At 45.5% G+C, this 16,635-nt stretch overlaps 1 protein-coding gene across 4 annotated transcripts in view; it reads right to left on the reverse strand.

Annotated features, from left to right (window-relative positions):
- The window catches only part of LOC135197937 (golgin subfamily A member 1-like), a 133,247-nt gene that overhangs the window by 104,671 nt on the left and 11,941 nt on the right, over positions 1 to 16,635 (reverse strand). For all 4 annotated transcript variants that reach the window (XM_064225217.1, XM_064225216.1, XM_064225215.1 and 1 more), the window contains exon 3: positions 7,486 to 7,614. In XM_064225217.1, coding sequence (XP_064081287.1) covers positions 7,486 to 7,614 — 129 coding nt within the window. The remainder of the gene's footprint in view (positions 1 to 7,485; positions 7,615 to 16,635) is intronic.

Genomic DNA, 16,635 nt, shown 5'->3' on the forward strand with positions numbered 1-16,635 from the left:
GCAATTATATTTAAACGAAACGGATTTCGGTAAATACAAAAGCTGATTTGGTGTTGTCATGACAATACCAAGTATCTAAAATCGAAACTGATAACTGCTGGGAGGTTGCAGGCAACCCCGAGTTGCAGTTCAATTAAGATACAATTCGTCTCGGTCACAAACCGTAGAGTTAACTACGGTATGCGCCTACCCCCCCGGACAATTCAACTGTTACAAGAATCATGTCACGAGGGTAATATACGTAGTATATTTGTAGGTTCTGTACAACGACCTCCATCCTAAATTCTTTTCCCCTCGAGGAATGAGAATAAGGATTGGAGATCGACCGCCTTCGTTCTCTAGTCAAGAGAGTGAAGGAGAAGTCTTTCCCAAAGGAAAGCTTCAATGGTGAACAGAATACCGAAGACGATAGTTCAAGCCAAACTGGAAGTTCCCGTCCGTTCTTCTCTATTCCAGGTTAATCGCCTACTGTGAGATACTCTTCTTTCAGCAGCAGTCTTCTTCAAATGCTAGAAATTACAGGAATCGAGCATAAGCGAGGTTTCCCGATTATCGTAACAATTATCGGGGATTCTCGCTCACTTTGGAGGGGAACCGTGGTCTCGCCTAAGTGTTTGGAGATCGTAAAAAACTCGAACACTCTGAGTGCGCTAGAAATTCCGTAGAATTCTAAGCACTCTGCGAAACCCCCACCGAATTCGTCAAACGATATCGGCTGGTTGTTCCTCTCGATTCCCGTAGAAATCGAGAAAGGGGCAGGATCCCTCCTCAACGACCGGGGCTTACGTCAGGTAGGACCCGAAGGTCCCCCCGGTAGCGCAGCCCCTAACGTGGGATCTTTAAGAGAAATCTCGTAGGATCCCTCCCCTTTCCCTCGTAGCCGTAAGGAGAGAGGGTAATGGGGGAGGAATGGATACTGGCTCGCCTTCCCAGCGGAACTAGCAGTTGGAGAAGAAAAGGAGCAGCCATCGCCTTACGGCGATGGCCTCTCAGAGCCTGGGAAAACGTATCGTCAGGAGGAAAACGTTTCACCCCGAGGAGGGTTACGAACTCATACTGTAGGTAAGGATCTGCCGCCACTGTGAACGTTCGTCTGGGTGGGGCTGATCGACACCTGACAGGAGAGAGCCGATACCGTCCTCCGACTCATTCCAGTCCTCGTCGAGGTCGAAACCTCTCAGGAGGACCGAAGGGGGGTATTCAAATACGGTGTCCGAAGACACGTAGAAACGCCTCTGTCGCAGTAGAGGAGGTGAGTAGCTTGTTCGACCGGCCAGAACTGAGAGAGCCTTCTTGTCCGGAGACGAGAGACTACCTGGTTCAACACAGTCGGCAAGCTCCGATCGCGGCAGACCCACCGTCGATTTGGGTTCCCTCTCGGGCCCCAAAACGACTCGAGCCGAGACGTGGCTCTGCTGGTGGGAGCGGCGATCCTTCCCAGAGGTCGTTGTGCTGACGAATCAGCGCATAACCTCGGCAAAGTTCCTCTGGATCTCGGAAGTCACAGCATCTTGCAGAGTGGGGACCGTTAATACCCTTCGAACAAGAGCATATTCCGAGAACCTTCCTCCTAAGAATGGGGGAACAGCGACAGCCCTCTCGGTCTTCCCATCCACTTGCGCATACGTCCTGGCCGGTCCAAGAACCGTGCCTGGCACGTAGGGCGTCGTGGTGGGATGTGCGCACCCCTCACGATCACTCTCAATAACCTCGCTCTCCCGGTGTAACCCGAGGAGGTTGAAGGTACGGGAGAGGCAGACCTGACGCTCCCTCGTTGCTGCGCTGGCAGAACCAGCAGGCTTGGAGGGCTGCAGGCGATCGTCAAACCCGTCCCGGTGGGGCGATCGAGCTGCAGGCCTGTTCGAACCGTCTCGCTGTGGAGAACGGCTGGACTGAGCACAGCGGCCCCGATCTCGAGTGTCAGAAGAGCTGGTGCTGGTTGCCATACCCGATCGCTCTCTGTGAGAGCGACGGTCAGGCGACCTGCAGGCTCCACTGTCACAGTGAGACCGGTGGCTTGTCCTCACGGCACGTCACGTCGCTGGTTCCAGCCGTGGCTGGCACCGGCGAACGGGAGGACCTCTTCCCAGCCTCAGCCCGTGGCCGGTCGTGGACCGTCACGTCCCGGGTAGCCAGCTGTTCGCCGCGAGAGTGATAGCTGGTCTGGTGAGAGTCGCGTGAGCGGCTGTCACCAGTCTTCCGCCCCGTTGCCGTGAACCTGACGCTTGAGCGGACTCAGAGGTCTGGTTCCTGGCTGCACGGTCGCTGGTAGGCGACCGTACACTCGGTTACCTCCCAACCGCGAACGAGAGGGCCGAGACGGACCCTGATGCAGTGGCAAGAACCACTACACCCAGGCGAGGAAGTACCGGTGTTAGCCGGTACCCCCTCTGGGTCCCCTAGTCTTTTCCCCTTCCTGCGGAAGAAGAGACGGGTCCCCGCTCCCGAGAACCAGGAGGAGGGACCCTCGGAAGGAACCCTCCCGTCCCACTTGACGGTGAGACGGGTCCCGAGAAGCTCCCGAGGGAGACTTCTTAGGAGGTAGGAGGAAACCTTCCTTCTTCCTCGGCTGTGAAGCCTTAGAAGTCGAGGGGAAGAGGCGGCAGCCGACGACGATTGAAGAAGATGAAGACGACGACGACGACACCTTCCTCCTCTTCTTGTCAGCTTCCTCAGGACAGACGTAAGATCTGCTATCCAGGGCGGAGCCGGGGCTGCTGTAGCCGAAGCTACAGGGCCCGGACGCACCTGTACAGACAGACCAAAGTCTGGGGTAGTACCACCACGAACAGGGACGACATCCAGCAGGTATGGGCATCTCAGGAACAGCAGGCACAGCCAGCACAGCATCGGTAGGACCGCCAGCGCAGCAACGGCAGGGACAGCCAGCGCAGCAACGGCAGGGACAGCCAGCGCAGCAACTGCATGGACAGTCAGACAGAATCGGCAGGTACGGCAGGCAGCACCGGGGAACACAGGAAGTGGAGCAGCAGCCAGCAACATCCTTAGGTACCTGGCGGCAGGTCCAGGGGCGAGCTCATAGGGCGGCAGCGGAAGTGTGGTCGCTGCAGCGCGGCAACCACGAGCGGCGGCGGCACGTCCCCCTCTCAGGTACGGGCGAACGGCACTTCACAGCGGCTGTAGGCAAGACTGTTACCACGTGAGGTGATTACCCACCAGGTTGAGGAGGGACGTCGGTCACCTGGAGCAGTGGTCAACCACTCCATGGGAAGTGACCGCAGTAGGCCCAGTAGGCCCAGACATAGAAAACCGCATGCCCCTGGACACTAGCACGCCCTGCAAAATCGAAAGGACGCCCAATACCTCACAAGGTCCACCCTCGTTGGCTAGTATTAGCACCTGCGGATAACAGTAGTAGCGATTAGTGGGGGGAAGTTCCCCTCGCGCGGGGGGGTGAGCCCTCTCCGAACGAGTGGAAGACCCCGAATACAATTGTACATCGGGCACCGAGCGCCATCCCCCGCGCTCGACGGATCGGGCGAGGAGAAGAACGCCGATAACCTCCCCCCCCCCCAAGGGGAAGAAGGGCCATCTGTGGGAGCTGAGCGGGGGGGTTCTCGTTCCCCCCCACCCCCGCACAGCACCCATGTACCCAACAATAATATAAGAGCCCGAGAGCAATCGTGCCATCGGCCCGAATGCAAGGGCATAAGGATCAATTCCCTGACTGAGCGGAACTTGAACCAAATAAATATTGATGCAATCAATAATAAAAGAATAAAATGAAAAAGAATCTTGCATTACGATTCACTTCACAATGAATAAGGGCTCGGATCGAGCGCATTTGCGCCCTCGGTACCGAGCGCAAAGGTAAAAGGATCCATTCCTTACCTTTAGGATCAAGGTTTATGGAAACCTGATTCATAATGAATTGATGCAATCAATCAATATATATGAAAATGAAAAAGAATACTGCGCTTGCGATTTCACTTCATACAAATAAAAAGGGGAAGGATCAATTCCCGGTAAATAGCGGAAACATTGTGATCCCAGTAAACAATGCAATCTCAATAAAATATGAAAATGAAAAAGAACTGCCACTTGCGATTTCACTTCATTCAAATAAAAAGGGGAAAAGATCAATTTCCGGAAGCTCGGAAACTGATCCAAAATGAGTATTGCTACAATCAAAATAAATATATGAAAATGAAAAAGAATACTGTACTTGCGATTCCCAACTTCCATACAGAATAAGTTTCCGTCGCCGAGCGCATTCGCTCGGCAACGAGCATACAGGTCAAAAAAAATATAAATGAAAAGAGCACTTACTTACATTTTCATCTACACATTTCCAACCAAAATATACGCTCGGAGCGATGCGCTCTCCCGCCCATCGGCACCGAGCATACACAATACGAGGATCATTTCTGGGAAAATGAATTCCCGCACTTACGCCCTTCAGTCCCGGCACTCGGGTAATCGAGGGCGTGGTGAAACCAAGATCCTTTAATTCACAATTGAATTCAATGGAAATAAATATGAAATGATGTACTTACAATTCAGTTTCACTAGATAAATAGAAAAAGAAAAAACACAACCATGCGAAAGCAACGACGATAAAGCGGGCAGAGAGCGATGATACACGTCCACACGCCAGCAGGCCGAAAGCAAAAGTGGTTTGTTTACCTACCAGTCGCGCGCGCGCGCGCCTGTCGGACAAGCAGTTAACTACCGAACCCCTTGTTCGAAAGCTTACGACCTATCCAGCTGCCCGCTAGTACCTTCCTATTGTAAAAGGACCGAAGTGTATGCCGTGTCGGAACAAAATCCCTTTAAATAGATGGTCAAATTCCGAAGACGTCCACCAGACCTTGGCCGACTGTAACGCCTGTCTGCGTGAGCTGTCCACTATACTGGAGAAGTCCCCCTGGGAGGAGGCAGGTACTCCCAGGCCTAGACTTTCTCCAGTAGCGTACCATACTCCTGATTTAGAAGCTAACTTAGCTGGAGGAAAAACAAACGAGTATTTTCCCGCTTCTTTCTTGTCCTTCATCCAGTCATTCACCCGTTGAAGGGCCTTCTTCGCTGAAATTGACATCGTCATTTTCAGGAAGGAGGACTTCTTGGAGTCCTAGTCTTGGAAAAACTGTCACTGACATCGAAAGAACAATCCAAAGCGAATGCCAAGCTAACGTTTCCGAGTACAATACCAAAAAATCCAAGATCAGTCAGCAACGAGAATGAAAATTCTAGCAGGGAACCACCAACAATGTTGCCGGTTCGGCTGGCAGAGAAAATCTGGCCCAATTGGGAACGGTTCCTAGCGCTAGCGCCACGGTAAACGGGGTGGTGGTGCCTGAAACTACTAATAGGTTACTAGCGATTGCCGCGAGTTTTGAAAATTTCTGCCAGGTGGAACAGAGAATATAGCTATATATATACCTGCCAGGTAAGTGCATACATTAAAAACAGGTATTCCCCAGGTTATGGTGGTCTTGACCTATGGTATTCTGTACTTATTGTGTTTTTTCAAATACATTCATAAGAAAATTGGTTCCATCTTAAGGATGATTCCTCAAAATTATGGTGCTACAACGATGCCATAACTAATGATTATGACACTGGATTACTGTGCTGTAAGCCCCATAACTTGCCAGTGCTATAATGAACATGAAAAAACCAGTTTAACGAGCTGTAACCATTGGGAGTGTTCACTACAAGGAGGTTACTTCTATGGGAGGGTTGACTATAAGGAGGTCCCTCCTGTAAGGACTGGAGAAAACCAATGTATATTACCAAGGCAAAGCTCAAAAACCTGTTTCTTTCCCAAGGCTTACAAAAGTCTCTTTCTCTCTCTCTCCCCCCTTACAGGCTGCCTGTAAGGGGAAGATAAAAAAAAAAAAAAAAAAAATCTCGTGCCAAATGGCTGGGACCTAAGGAACATCAGAATATGGATAAGGAAAAAATTCCCACATCAGATGTATGGATGGTATTACATGCTATTAGGTCAATCTCACCTTCTTAACCCATTCCAATACCCATACTCATATGATTAAGATGAGTGGCTCTGCATGATCCCATCCCTTGAGCGAGTCAGTCTTTTGCATTCCTGTGTTTCACTAGGGACATTCTGTAATTCATTTTTGGCTCTTAAACACAGAGAAAACAAACATAGACTAAAGTTTCCAAGGAAGACATGATACTGTGAAAACACAAAGTAAATACTTCAGCTAACCAGATAACTTCATACCAGCATGCAAAATAATGATAAGCTAAACATAATCCACCTAAAAATTGTATTACCTCTGCCAACAAAATTATGAGGACAATGAATAGAACATTGCTAAAAATCTAAGTACATTAACTCTATGCTATTCTCCAGGGGAACTCAAGTCTCCTGCGTGGATCTTTCTCTAGTCCAGAGAAGTTTCACTCAAGCTCCATTTGAGTCCCTACGTCGGTCATCAGACAGGGATGGCCTTAGTTATGATATTAAATACACCGGGGGTCGGGGATCTGTAGCTTTCGAATTTGTCCCAGAATTTGTAGCTAAGACCCAGAATCCCTCGATGCATGACAGATTTGTCTCATTTTCCATTCCCTCACTGAATGACTTTATGGACAATGATCTGCAAGAACTCTTGCTTTACCCCTATCAGAGCAATGGGATGCTATCTTATCTTAAAAGAACTTGTCACCTAAGACCTTTTGTTAAGACCTCAGCTCAGGTTTGTTAGATATGAAAAATACAAATTAATGAAAAATTTGTCATGGTGCCACTGTAAATGAGTATCAGCCTTTCCTAGAAAATATATAATGAACAAAAAACTACTGAGTGACAAAGCCAGATTGAAGACAAGAGACTTGAGAATGGCTTTCATTCACACCATACTGAAAACCCAAGGGAATATGGACAGCTATAATCGATCACAAAATTTATTCTATAAAACCTACCATTACAGCACTTTCAGTGAAAAGAGGGAACTGAAGTAGTTGGCTTGCCTGATAAAGAGATCCAGAATAGAAATGAGGCGAAGTACAGGGATCAAAAGGTGAAACTGGGTGAAAACCACCCAATTGCACAAAGTAATAAAGGAGCTGGAATGGAGGTAAAGCAAAAGGTTGAAAAATCATTATGAGGAAGAAAGTGAAGTAGAGAAGAACATTCATATTACGAAACTATCAACATGTAGTACACCATGTCTGCTTAATAGCAAGTCAAGAAAAAACCTTAATCAACTAGCAGCTCAGTATGTCTGCCTGGTAGCAAGTCAGGAAAAATTACTCTATGACTTCCCTCACAGCAAGAGAAACAAAACTGCTGGAAGTGCTACATTAATTTTGGATGCTCACTGGCCAATAAATACTCTGGGGAAACATTAAAGATCTGTATTTGTGGAGGAACATATCTTATACAGAGAATATTATTGGTGATACCAAAGTATCTTATACAGAGAATATTATTGGTGATACCAAAGTGTAATATGGAATTTTTGCCTCAAGAAACTTCTTAGTTACACATACTTTATCCTTCTCTTCTTGTAGCTTTGCTCTCCACTCCTGTTCTCGTGCATTTATCCTTTCTAAAGCCGAGTCTTGCTGTGTTTCTAAGGCAGTTCGTAGTTTTGAAACTTCTCGCTCTAGTTCTTGCACCTGGCAAAAAAAAAAAAAAATCTTGATTTAATAAAACATCAAAAAAGGGCACAATATGAAATGAACTGTTTTCATTGTAAAATTTTTATCAACAATTTGATTCTGTGATACAATGAATATTGTCTGTTTGCATCCTATGAAACAAACAAACATGTTAAAAGAAAATTTACAAGTAATATGGGAACCTGCTTTTAGTTTGCATTTTTGCTTCCTGCTTTAAACTCGTCACCAATATACTAAGGTAGCTACTTTTAAAACTTCTCAGTCAGTCAACTGACCATAACTAGAGACACAGAAGTAAATTAAGTTTTTTTTATGTAAAATCCACACTTCCATCCGATAAAATGATTTCTGAAGGAAAGAGCCACTCATCTTTCAAAGTTCTGACAAGTACATGAATCATGTCTGATGTATCCAACAATGATAAGGTATTTCTTGTCCCTCGAGTCTAAAGTTCACTGCAATTATTGTTTAAACCCCTATTGTGAAGGCATTAATTATAAATGCACTGGCTAGAGTCTCAACTTCTGCTGAGCTGAACTCTATTGTGTAGATAATTAATTTTAACATCAGCCCCTGAGGTCTCTCTTTTCAAGTAGATTTCAGCTATGCCCATGGATCTCCGTTTCAGTCCGGGTTTTGACTGCTATAATTTGTGGTTCCTGTGATTGTAAACGATGTCTCTACCTCTGTTATGTCTGTGTAATGAATCTCCAACATAGTAGTGACTGTGTCAATGACAGGTGTCCCCTCTTACTGATCAGGACCTACCCTGATGAGGGCCCTGTCACCTCCACTAGCAACGGTGGCGCAACAGTCAAATTTGAATTTTGTTCTGCCGTGGTAGGGAACCTACAGCTATGTAATTGCTTGTTCAGACACTGAAATAAAATAACCAGTTTGCTGACACTGGCATGTGGCATGAGATAACATCATTATTTAACTGATGTGGCTTCACAGACCACATCATGAGCACAGCAAGAACCAAGTAATTGTTCCTCAAATCAATGTTTGCATATTTCACACAACTGAACAGCATTCCTCACAGTGCAAACAGCTCAAAGAGCAAACAAAATACTAAGAGAATAACAGGACAACTAACAGATGAAAATGGTACAAAACTAAAACCATTAAGGATGCGTCAATAAAAAAGCACTACTTTTTTTACTACTATATAGAAAATTGGAAAAATGAATAAAGGAAGCGCAGCAAAATTTAACAATGAAATATGAAACAACACAAATTTCAGACACAGAACAATACATACAAGAAACTGACAATAAGCTGCGCAACATACAAGACTTGTGTTTAGCATAAAGACCAAAAGTTATATTCTACCAATACATGAGTGGGTTGTTAACATAGTGTCAATTCTACCTTTCAATTAACAATGTACTCTTTCCCTTTAATCCATGAACCAAGCACTCCTGGTTAATCAGGCCAGCGCTAACATCCACTGATAAATGTAACTCGCAACTTTCAAACTTTTTAGTGATATTTGATCCAAATTGACCGTTAGTGGTCTTCATTCATTCAGCTCGGGCAAGGAGGTTAGTATAAGGCCATAAGTAAATCTAAAGAGCTTGTATGATCTTGCGTAGTATTTGTCTAAAGATACAAATTATATGTTTTCCACAAAAGTTTGTATTGAGTTTGTTCTAAATAAGAACATACCTATTTATACTATCCAATGAAGTCAAAAACAAAACACAGCTCTAAGGGCTAGACTGTCCAACATTCAATGAGTTACCAGCTAGGACACATGTGGGGTAACCTTTTACACTTGACTTCATAAATAGTACAATATTTCCAGAATTAAAATACACTGAAGTGAATACAGAACATATTTAAAACCTAACTTCAATAAATACATAGTAAATGAAAGGAAACAAATATGATATTGTTAAGATACAATAAAGTTTTGTACATACTTACCTGGCAGATATATACTTAGCTATAGACTCCGTCGTCCCCGACAGAAATTCGAATTTCGCGCACACGTGCAGGTAGGTCAGGGGTATCTACCGCCCCGCTGCCGTCTGGTGGCAGGAATAGAACGATTACGTTCTAGAACCAGATTTTCTCTTCCACCACCTGTCTCCTGAGGGGAGGTTGGGTGGGCCATCAATCGTATATATCTGCCAGGTAAGTATGTACAAAACTTTATTGTATCTTAACAATATCATTTTTGTACATGGAACTTACCCAGCCAGATATATACTTAGCTGATTGACACCCTTGGTGGTGGGGAAAAGAGGAAAAAACAAATATTTACTGAATAGACAGGGTAAAAAAAAAAACAACATATTGTTGTAGGTAATAAATAAATAAAACCTTGGTTTCCTACTTTGATTTCAGGCGGGGAAGACTTCCATGGCTAATGCCTAGGAATCTGCTTCGTCTCCCAAGAGGGCCTCAGCGAGGATGTTGACCTATGGCTAAGAGTTCTTGTGGGTCTGTCGATGGGGTCTTATCCATTTACTCGACAGAGGGGGGGGGGGGGGGCCTCTTAACATGGGGACAATATGCCCTATGCCTAGTGGCATAATTAAGGAGCACAACACCGATCCCGATCACCTGATCCTAACACGAGGGTTAGTGCTAAGTTGAAAAGAGTTATCTACAAACTCCTTTCAAACAACCCAAAGAAAAAAAAACACGACGTTAAATAAAACTTTAAACTCACTAGTTAAGGATCAGTATCTGCTCCCTATCCCAGCAATGTATCCGCAGACACGTATCAACCAAGAGAGAAGGATCCCTCGAAGGTATCTTGACATCCTTCGGATAATGGGAAGTCAACACAGAGTTGCATCTCCCATATGTGACAGCTAATATGTCCTTATGACATATTGTTAGGGAAAGAACAAGAATTCGGAAAAGCTCGCACTTCATGCGCTTTTAATTCTCAGCTGTTTGAAGGAATCATCAATGCACTTATCAAGTGCTTATGAGATCACAATGTCTCAAAGAAGGCCAGGGCGTTCTTTGATATAGATCTCTTCTGGGTGAAGCCTGGAGCCTGGCTAGCGCTTCGTGCCTGGCAGGCGCCTAGCGCCTGTCTAGCGCCTCGCGCCTGGCTGGAGCTTTGCGCTCTTGAATGGCGCCTCGATGCCTGGCTGGAGCCTCGCGGCCTGGGATGGGCGCCTTGCGGCCATGGCTGGCGGACCTCCGCGCCTGGCTGGTGCCCTGATTGGCTCCTCCTTCCTGGCTAGCGCCTCGCGCCTGGCTGGTGCCTTGCGTCTGGCTGGTGCCTTGCGCCTGGAAGGCACCTGGAGCCTGGCAGAAGACTTCATGATTACTGTTCTATGAGTCTGCGTGCCTCAAGAGTTTCAGCGAGGTAGGGACCTATGACTGACAAAACCCATCTGGATCATGTCAATGGGGGGCTAGCCCGCTTACACGACAGAGCCTTCTGGCATCGTGCCAATGGGGGCTGACCCACTTACATGGCAGAGCCTTACCCGTATCATATCAATGGGGACTAGCCCTCCTTACATGACAGAGCTTTAGGTTTCTCTTTATGGAAGGAGCCTTGCGTTTTGGATGGATCCTCAATCCTGATGGAGCCTAGCCTTGAAGGAGCCTGGCACCTGGATGGCGCCTGGCTGGCTTCTAGAGCCTGGCTGGCTTCTAGAGCCTGGCTGGCTCCTAGAGCCTGGCTCCTAGAGCCTGGCTGGCTCCTAGAGCCTAGCTGGCTTCTAGAGCCTGGCTGGCTCCTAGAGCCTGGCTGGCTCCTAGAGCCTGGTTGGCTCCTAGAGCCTGGTGGCTCCTAGAGCCTGGCTGGCTCCTAGAGCTGGCTGGCTTCTAGAGCTTGGCTGGCTCCTAGAGCTGGTTGGTCTCCTAGAGCCTGGCTGGCTCCTAGAGCCTGGCTGGCTCCTAGAGCCTGGCTGGCTCCTAGAGCCTGGCTGGCGCTCTTGCGCCTGGCTTGGCTCCTCCACACTTGCTGGAGCTTCGAGCTTGGAAGAGTCTATAGGCTGTCCTGGCGATGTCCACATCGGACACTCTTATATCTGTCCGATTTGTTCGCCTCTGGCGCATTTGCAACCAGGTTGGAGGCCTGTCCTTCTCAGTATCCCGACCATGACAGAGTTCCTTGGAACTGTCTGCCTCTGGCGTTTTTTCGCCTGTATTGGCATTTGGCGCTTGGCTGGCGCTACATTGTCCGAGAGTCCTGAACAACCACCACTAGTTTATCAGGAGACTGGAGAAGGGTGGAAGAAATTCTTCCCCTTTGAGCTTTTGGCCCCTGGCAAGGGGAGGTGATTTTAGTCAGCTACACGCAGTAGACGGGGGGGACAGGATACTAACAATACGAGAGAGAAGAGTCTTCCTCGAGGAGGATCCTTCGTGAACACTTCTTTTGCTAACGAGATCTCTTCTTACATGTTGATGAGGTTCCTCGTTGCAGAATCTTCCCTATCCTTGCCCGAAGGAAGGGAAGGAGTCTGGAAAGTCGAAGGAGACTCTGAGCTGAAATTGGCGGAACCCTGATTTCTAGCTCTTATTGTATCCTTCTGAATACCTTCTGGGAAGCATTTTGAGCCCTCATCGCACCCCGAAGACTCTGTAGGCAAAACGTTTTTTCAAACCATTCTCTTCTTCTGTAGATGAAAATGTAAGTACCCCGCCTGGGCAACTAAACTTCTATCTGAAAGCGTTGCGTCAGAATAGAGGGATTTATTTCTTTTGCCATACATACTATGCTGGCAAGAACTCATTGCCGAGTCTCCATTGAATCTGATGCGAGATTCCAATGCACAAAAAAATTCACTGTCTTCTTGGTCGTTTAGGGCTAAGAGAAACAAAGAATTCCTTCTCATAAACTTCCTCAAAGAAGTTTGATGAGGAGCAGTTCCATTTTGTCGGAACACGGAATCTGTGGCCACAAAAAAAAAAAAAAAAAAAAAAAAAAAAAAAAAAAAAAAAAAAAAAAAAAAAAAAAAAAAAAAAAAAAAAAAAAAAAAAAAAAAAAAAAAAAAAAAAAAAAAAAAAAAAAAAAAAAAACAAAAAAAAAAAAAAAAAAAAAAAAAAAAAAAAAAAAAAAAAAAAAAAAAAAAAAAATCCCATTCGAAGTACATGATATCCTACTCTTGACGTATTGCGGTATCGTATAAAGATCCCGAAGATCTTAATCCTCTGTTATCTCTAATTCCCCTTGTAGAGACAGAGTATGGCCTTTTTACTGCGTTCTTTGATAGCAGATATATACATAGGTGATTCTTCCCTCTGAAAGTGAAGAAAAAAACCTCGCTATGTGGTTCACAGAGGTATCGGAAGAGGACAGTTTCTCATTCCATCTAGCACGATCTGCAGCAATTCTATGTCTTAGCCATGACTATTGTCATTTACCTTGAAAAAAACCTCTCATCATGTCCACTTCTGGTCAGTCTGCACGCGGACAGACTCAGAGTGGAGAGGTTTTATAGGTCATTTATAATAGATTCTGATAGAATATCCAGATACTCTTGGAAAAGCCTTACGAAACCATGCTGTGAGAAGAACGTGACTTCTGTGAATCCAAACCTCTATAGGCCAAATGAGGCATACATCCTCTCTTCCTTTGACGCCCAATTATCTTAATATCTGTTAAGAATTTTTTTATAAACTAGGAAAAAGGAAAAAAAAAGGCTAAAGTTTATTCCCATTCTTTAAATTTAAAGATGTCTTATATTGCTACCTCTCTTGGTTCGAGAAAAAAGAAGCAGTCTAAAGGAAGCCTGTTCGTCTTCTACCTTACAAAGAGATCTATGAAGAAGACTTTCCGCCAGGTTCTCACAACTCTTTTCAATAAATGTTAGACATACGTTAAAACAGTTATTATCTTCGATCGAGAAGGTTCTCACGGGACATGCAAAATCTTGCATCGAACCTCTTAAGGATCGTTTACGTTCCGTTGTCTGTTCCCAAATAGGTTCTCTTTTGTTAACGCGAACAGGGGCGAAAAAAAAGAGATTCTCGATGCTCTTTGCGATATGAGAGTGTCGTGGAATTGGCCTAAGTGATTAAAATAAATCATTTTTCATTTCATCATTCCTTGTAAGCGACCCCTTTTCGATTAAATGGGTAACGAAATCAGGAACGAATCTTGCCGTTACCGAGCCTGCTGTCCGAGAGGCTACTGGACTCTTAGGTTAATAACTCGCTAAAACGAGAAAATATCTTGGATGGTGCTTCTGGCGCGGCAGGTGCTTCTGGCGCGGCAGGCGCTTCTGGCGCAATTTGCGCCAAGCTGGCGCTTCCTTCTAGTTCTTTTTAGGTTATGTGCCATAACATCTATGCCTTTATGGTACCCGACATCTTCACATGTTAATTCCGTTCTTAGTGGGAAAAAAACTTTTATATACGTAGTATAGTCCATTCAGGGAAACAACTTCTGCCACTAAGAGAATGTTTCCCATCCGACTCACCCAACTTCTCTTGAGCAATATCCGAATTTAAAAAGGTTGTGTCGTTCTCGAAGATGAGAGAATTATATATCTCGTGCGTTGCCGTATTAGAATCCTTTATAATACTGTCCACATTGTGGTAAACAGCATTAATTCTAGGAAACCTTTGTAAGGATACTAGGAATTCTGTAGTTAACCTCGTTATGTGCATAAGACTTGACCATACCGTAGTCTGAAAGTGAATTCTCTACTACATTCATCTTCTCACTAAGCATGTACTCTAATAAGCCATGCTTTCGTAAGCATGAGAGCATTATACAATATAGAGTTCCGCTGCGTTAGAATCCTTTAAAATGTTACCTACGGTAAACAGCATTGAAATGATGTAATATCTTTTCTTATTGAAAGCTTCTTAGCAAAAGGCAGACAATATTTTATTTATGTTTGCTTAACTATCCCTCAATCCGAGGCTAAAACCACGATTGTAGGGGAGAGACAACGGTTATTTTTTCATTCCATCCCGCAGGAGAGAGAACTGTTACCGACCACTCATGACCGACACCTACATGATTACTGCGTTGGTGTCTAAGCGTAAGCGATAGCCAGTCTCGTTAGCCGACTGGCCTTACTCTTCCAGAGTTGCCCAGCTACTCATTTAATAAAGGAATCTTTATAAAATTATTATCGAACTTCAGGAAGTTCTTATAATGCATATCTAAGCGAAACAAGACTTCGATAAATCTAGAAGCTAAGTAGGTGTTGTCTTAACAATCCCTTTAAGCGTAGTCCTTCCTAGGAAATTCCTGGAAGGATACTGGTATTGAGTTGCTCAGCAAAGAAGTAACTACGGTATGTGCTTATGATTTGCCGTATCGTATTCTCATACAGCAGATACTCTACTACCTTCTTTCCCTGCGAGGCAGATAGAGGAAAGGATATTCTGGCGCCTGGATCCTTGCACCTAGCGCCTGGAATGTTCCGCGCGCCTGGAATGTTCCGCACGCTAGAAAGGAGACTCGCTCCTGGAACGTTCTGCTTGCGTGGAAGGTCCCGTGCGCCCTGACAGTTCCGAGCGCCTACTAGACCCTTTTAGAAAGAGCCTCTTGCCGGAAAACGTTCATGGAAGGATCGTTCTGATTGCCACTCTACTATAAGGCTCCTTGCTCTAGCCGTCTGTTTTTCTGGCGCAATTTGCGCCAGGCTGGCGCTTCGTCTCTTTGAAGGCGCCTTGCGCCAAGAAAAATTTTCTAGAACGCGGCTCGCGTTGGTTGTAGGAACCGCGGCTCGCGCTAGTCTGTTAGCTGGAACGCGCCTCGCTGCTGGCTATAGGAACGTAGCTCACGCTAGCTTGCTGGAACGCGGCTGGCTCTTGCTCAGTGTTCTCTTAGTTTTCAGAGAACGCGCTAGATCATCGAAACTCCAAACATACATTCTTCGTCTTTGTTTCGGATGTAAGATGAAGAGACGCACTTTTTAAAGGATGCCTTATCAATGGCTATCCTTGGCAGTCTGGGACGTTCTACAGAACCTGCGAGGGGACGCCTGACCGGTGGGGGTTCTCCCTAACCTTCCTGCGGCTGTCGACTTTCCTCCTCCACTGGGTCTGGGAGTTTGGAAGAGGTCTAGGCCTGGAGCGCTACGGAGCCGATCAGACGCACCCTCCACTGCACTGGGAAACACTATATTCACTTCTTACCTTTTAGAGCTCGCCTTTTGAGCTCCATCCATTATCTTCAAATTTGCACATATGAATTTGTAGATTCTGTGGAGTAAGAAGGTGATGAGGATGCAACAACTACTAGAATTGTCAATACTCTAACTGCTCGTTTTTTAGTACGAGAGCTCTTAAAAGCTTCTAAAGGAAGCGTATCTAGTTATATTGCTTTCTGACTTCCCTAAAGTAGGAAAGTTAGATCTTATATTCCTCATCAAGTTTTCTAACACTATACACGTATTAGTGAAAAAAAAAAAAAAAAAAAAATCAATATTTCCCTTATTGCAAAATTATAAGTGTCTACGAAAAATTCGGTAGTTTCACGTAATATATTCTTCGAAATTCGAAGCCAAATTCATTAAAAAGTTAATAAAAAGCATATGCCAAACCAAAGACCCAGTACTTCCTGCAAAAGACAGCCCAGAAGGTCGATGGCGATGAAAAAACGAAAATCAAGTCAGGAGGTAGCAACAACGTATGTTGACACTACCACGACAGAGAAAATCTGGTTCTAGAACGGTAATCGTTCCTATTCCTGCCACCCAGCGGCAGGGGCGGTAGATCACCTGACCTACCTGCAGCGTGTGCCGCGAAATTCGAATTTCTGTCGGGGACGACGGAGTCTATAGCTAAGTATATATCTGCTGGGTAAGTTCCATGTACAAAAATGAAGCCTGAGGACCTCCCGATACTTCCAACAACGAATTGATGGAAGAAATGGAAGGAGACACAGGTACACAAACAATAGCATCATAGGGTGTGACTGAGGGAGAATATGAAGCATCTAGGTGAGGAGAAGAAAACCCTCCCCAAGAAGGAAGAGTCGAAACTCTGCAATGCTCCCTCTTACCATAAAATAACTTCCACTGCAATCTAGGCCACGCACGACATTCCAGGCAGGGATTGTCACCGTACAGA

This window comes from Macrobrachium nipponense, chromosome 21 (assembly GCF_015104395.2).
Source record: "Macrobrachium nipponense isolate FS-2020 chromosome 21, ASM1510439v2, whole genome shotgun sequence".
Taxonomy (NCBI): domain Eukaryota; kingdom Metazoa; phylum Arthropoda; class Malacostraca; order Decapoda; family Palaemonidae; genus Macrobrachium; species Macrobrachium nipponense.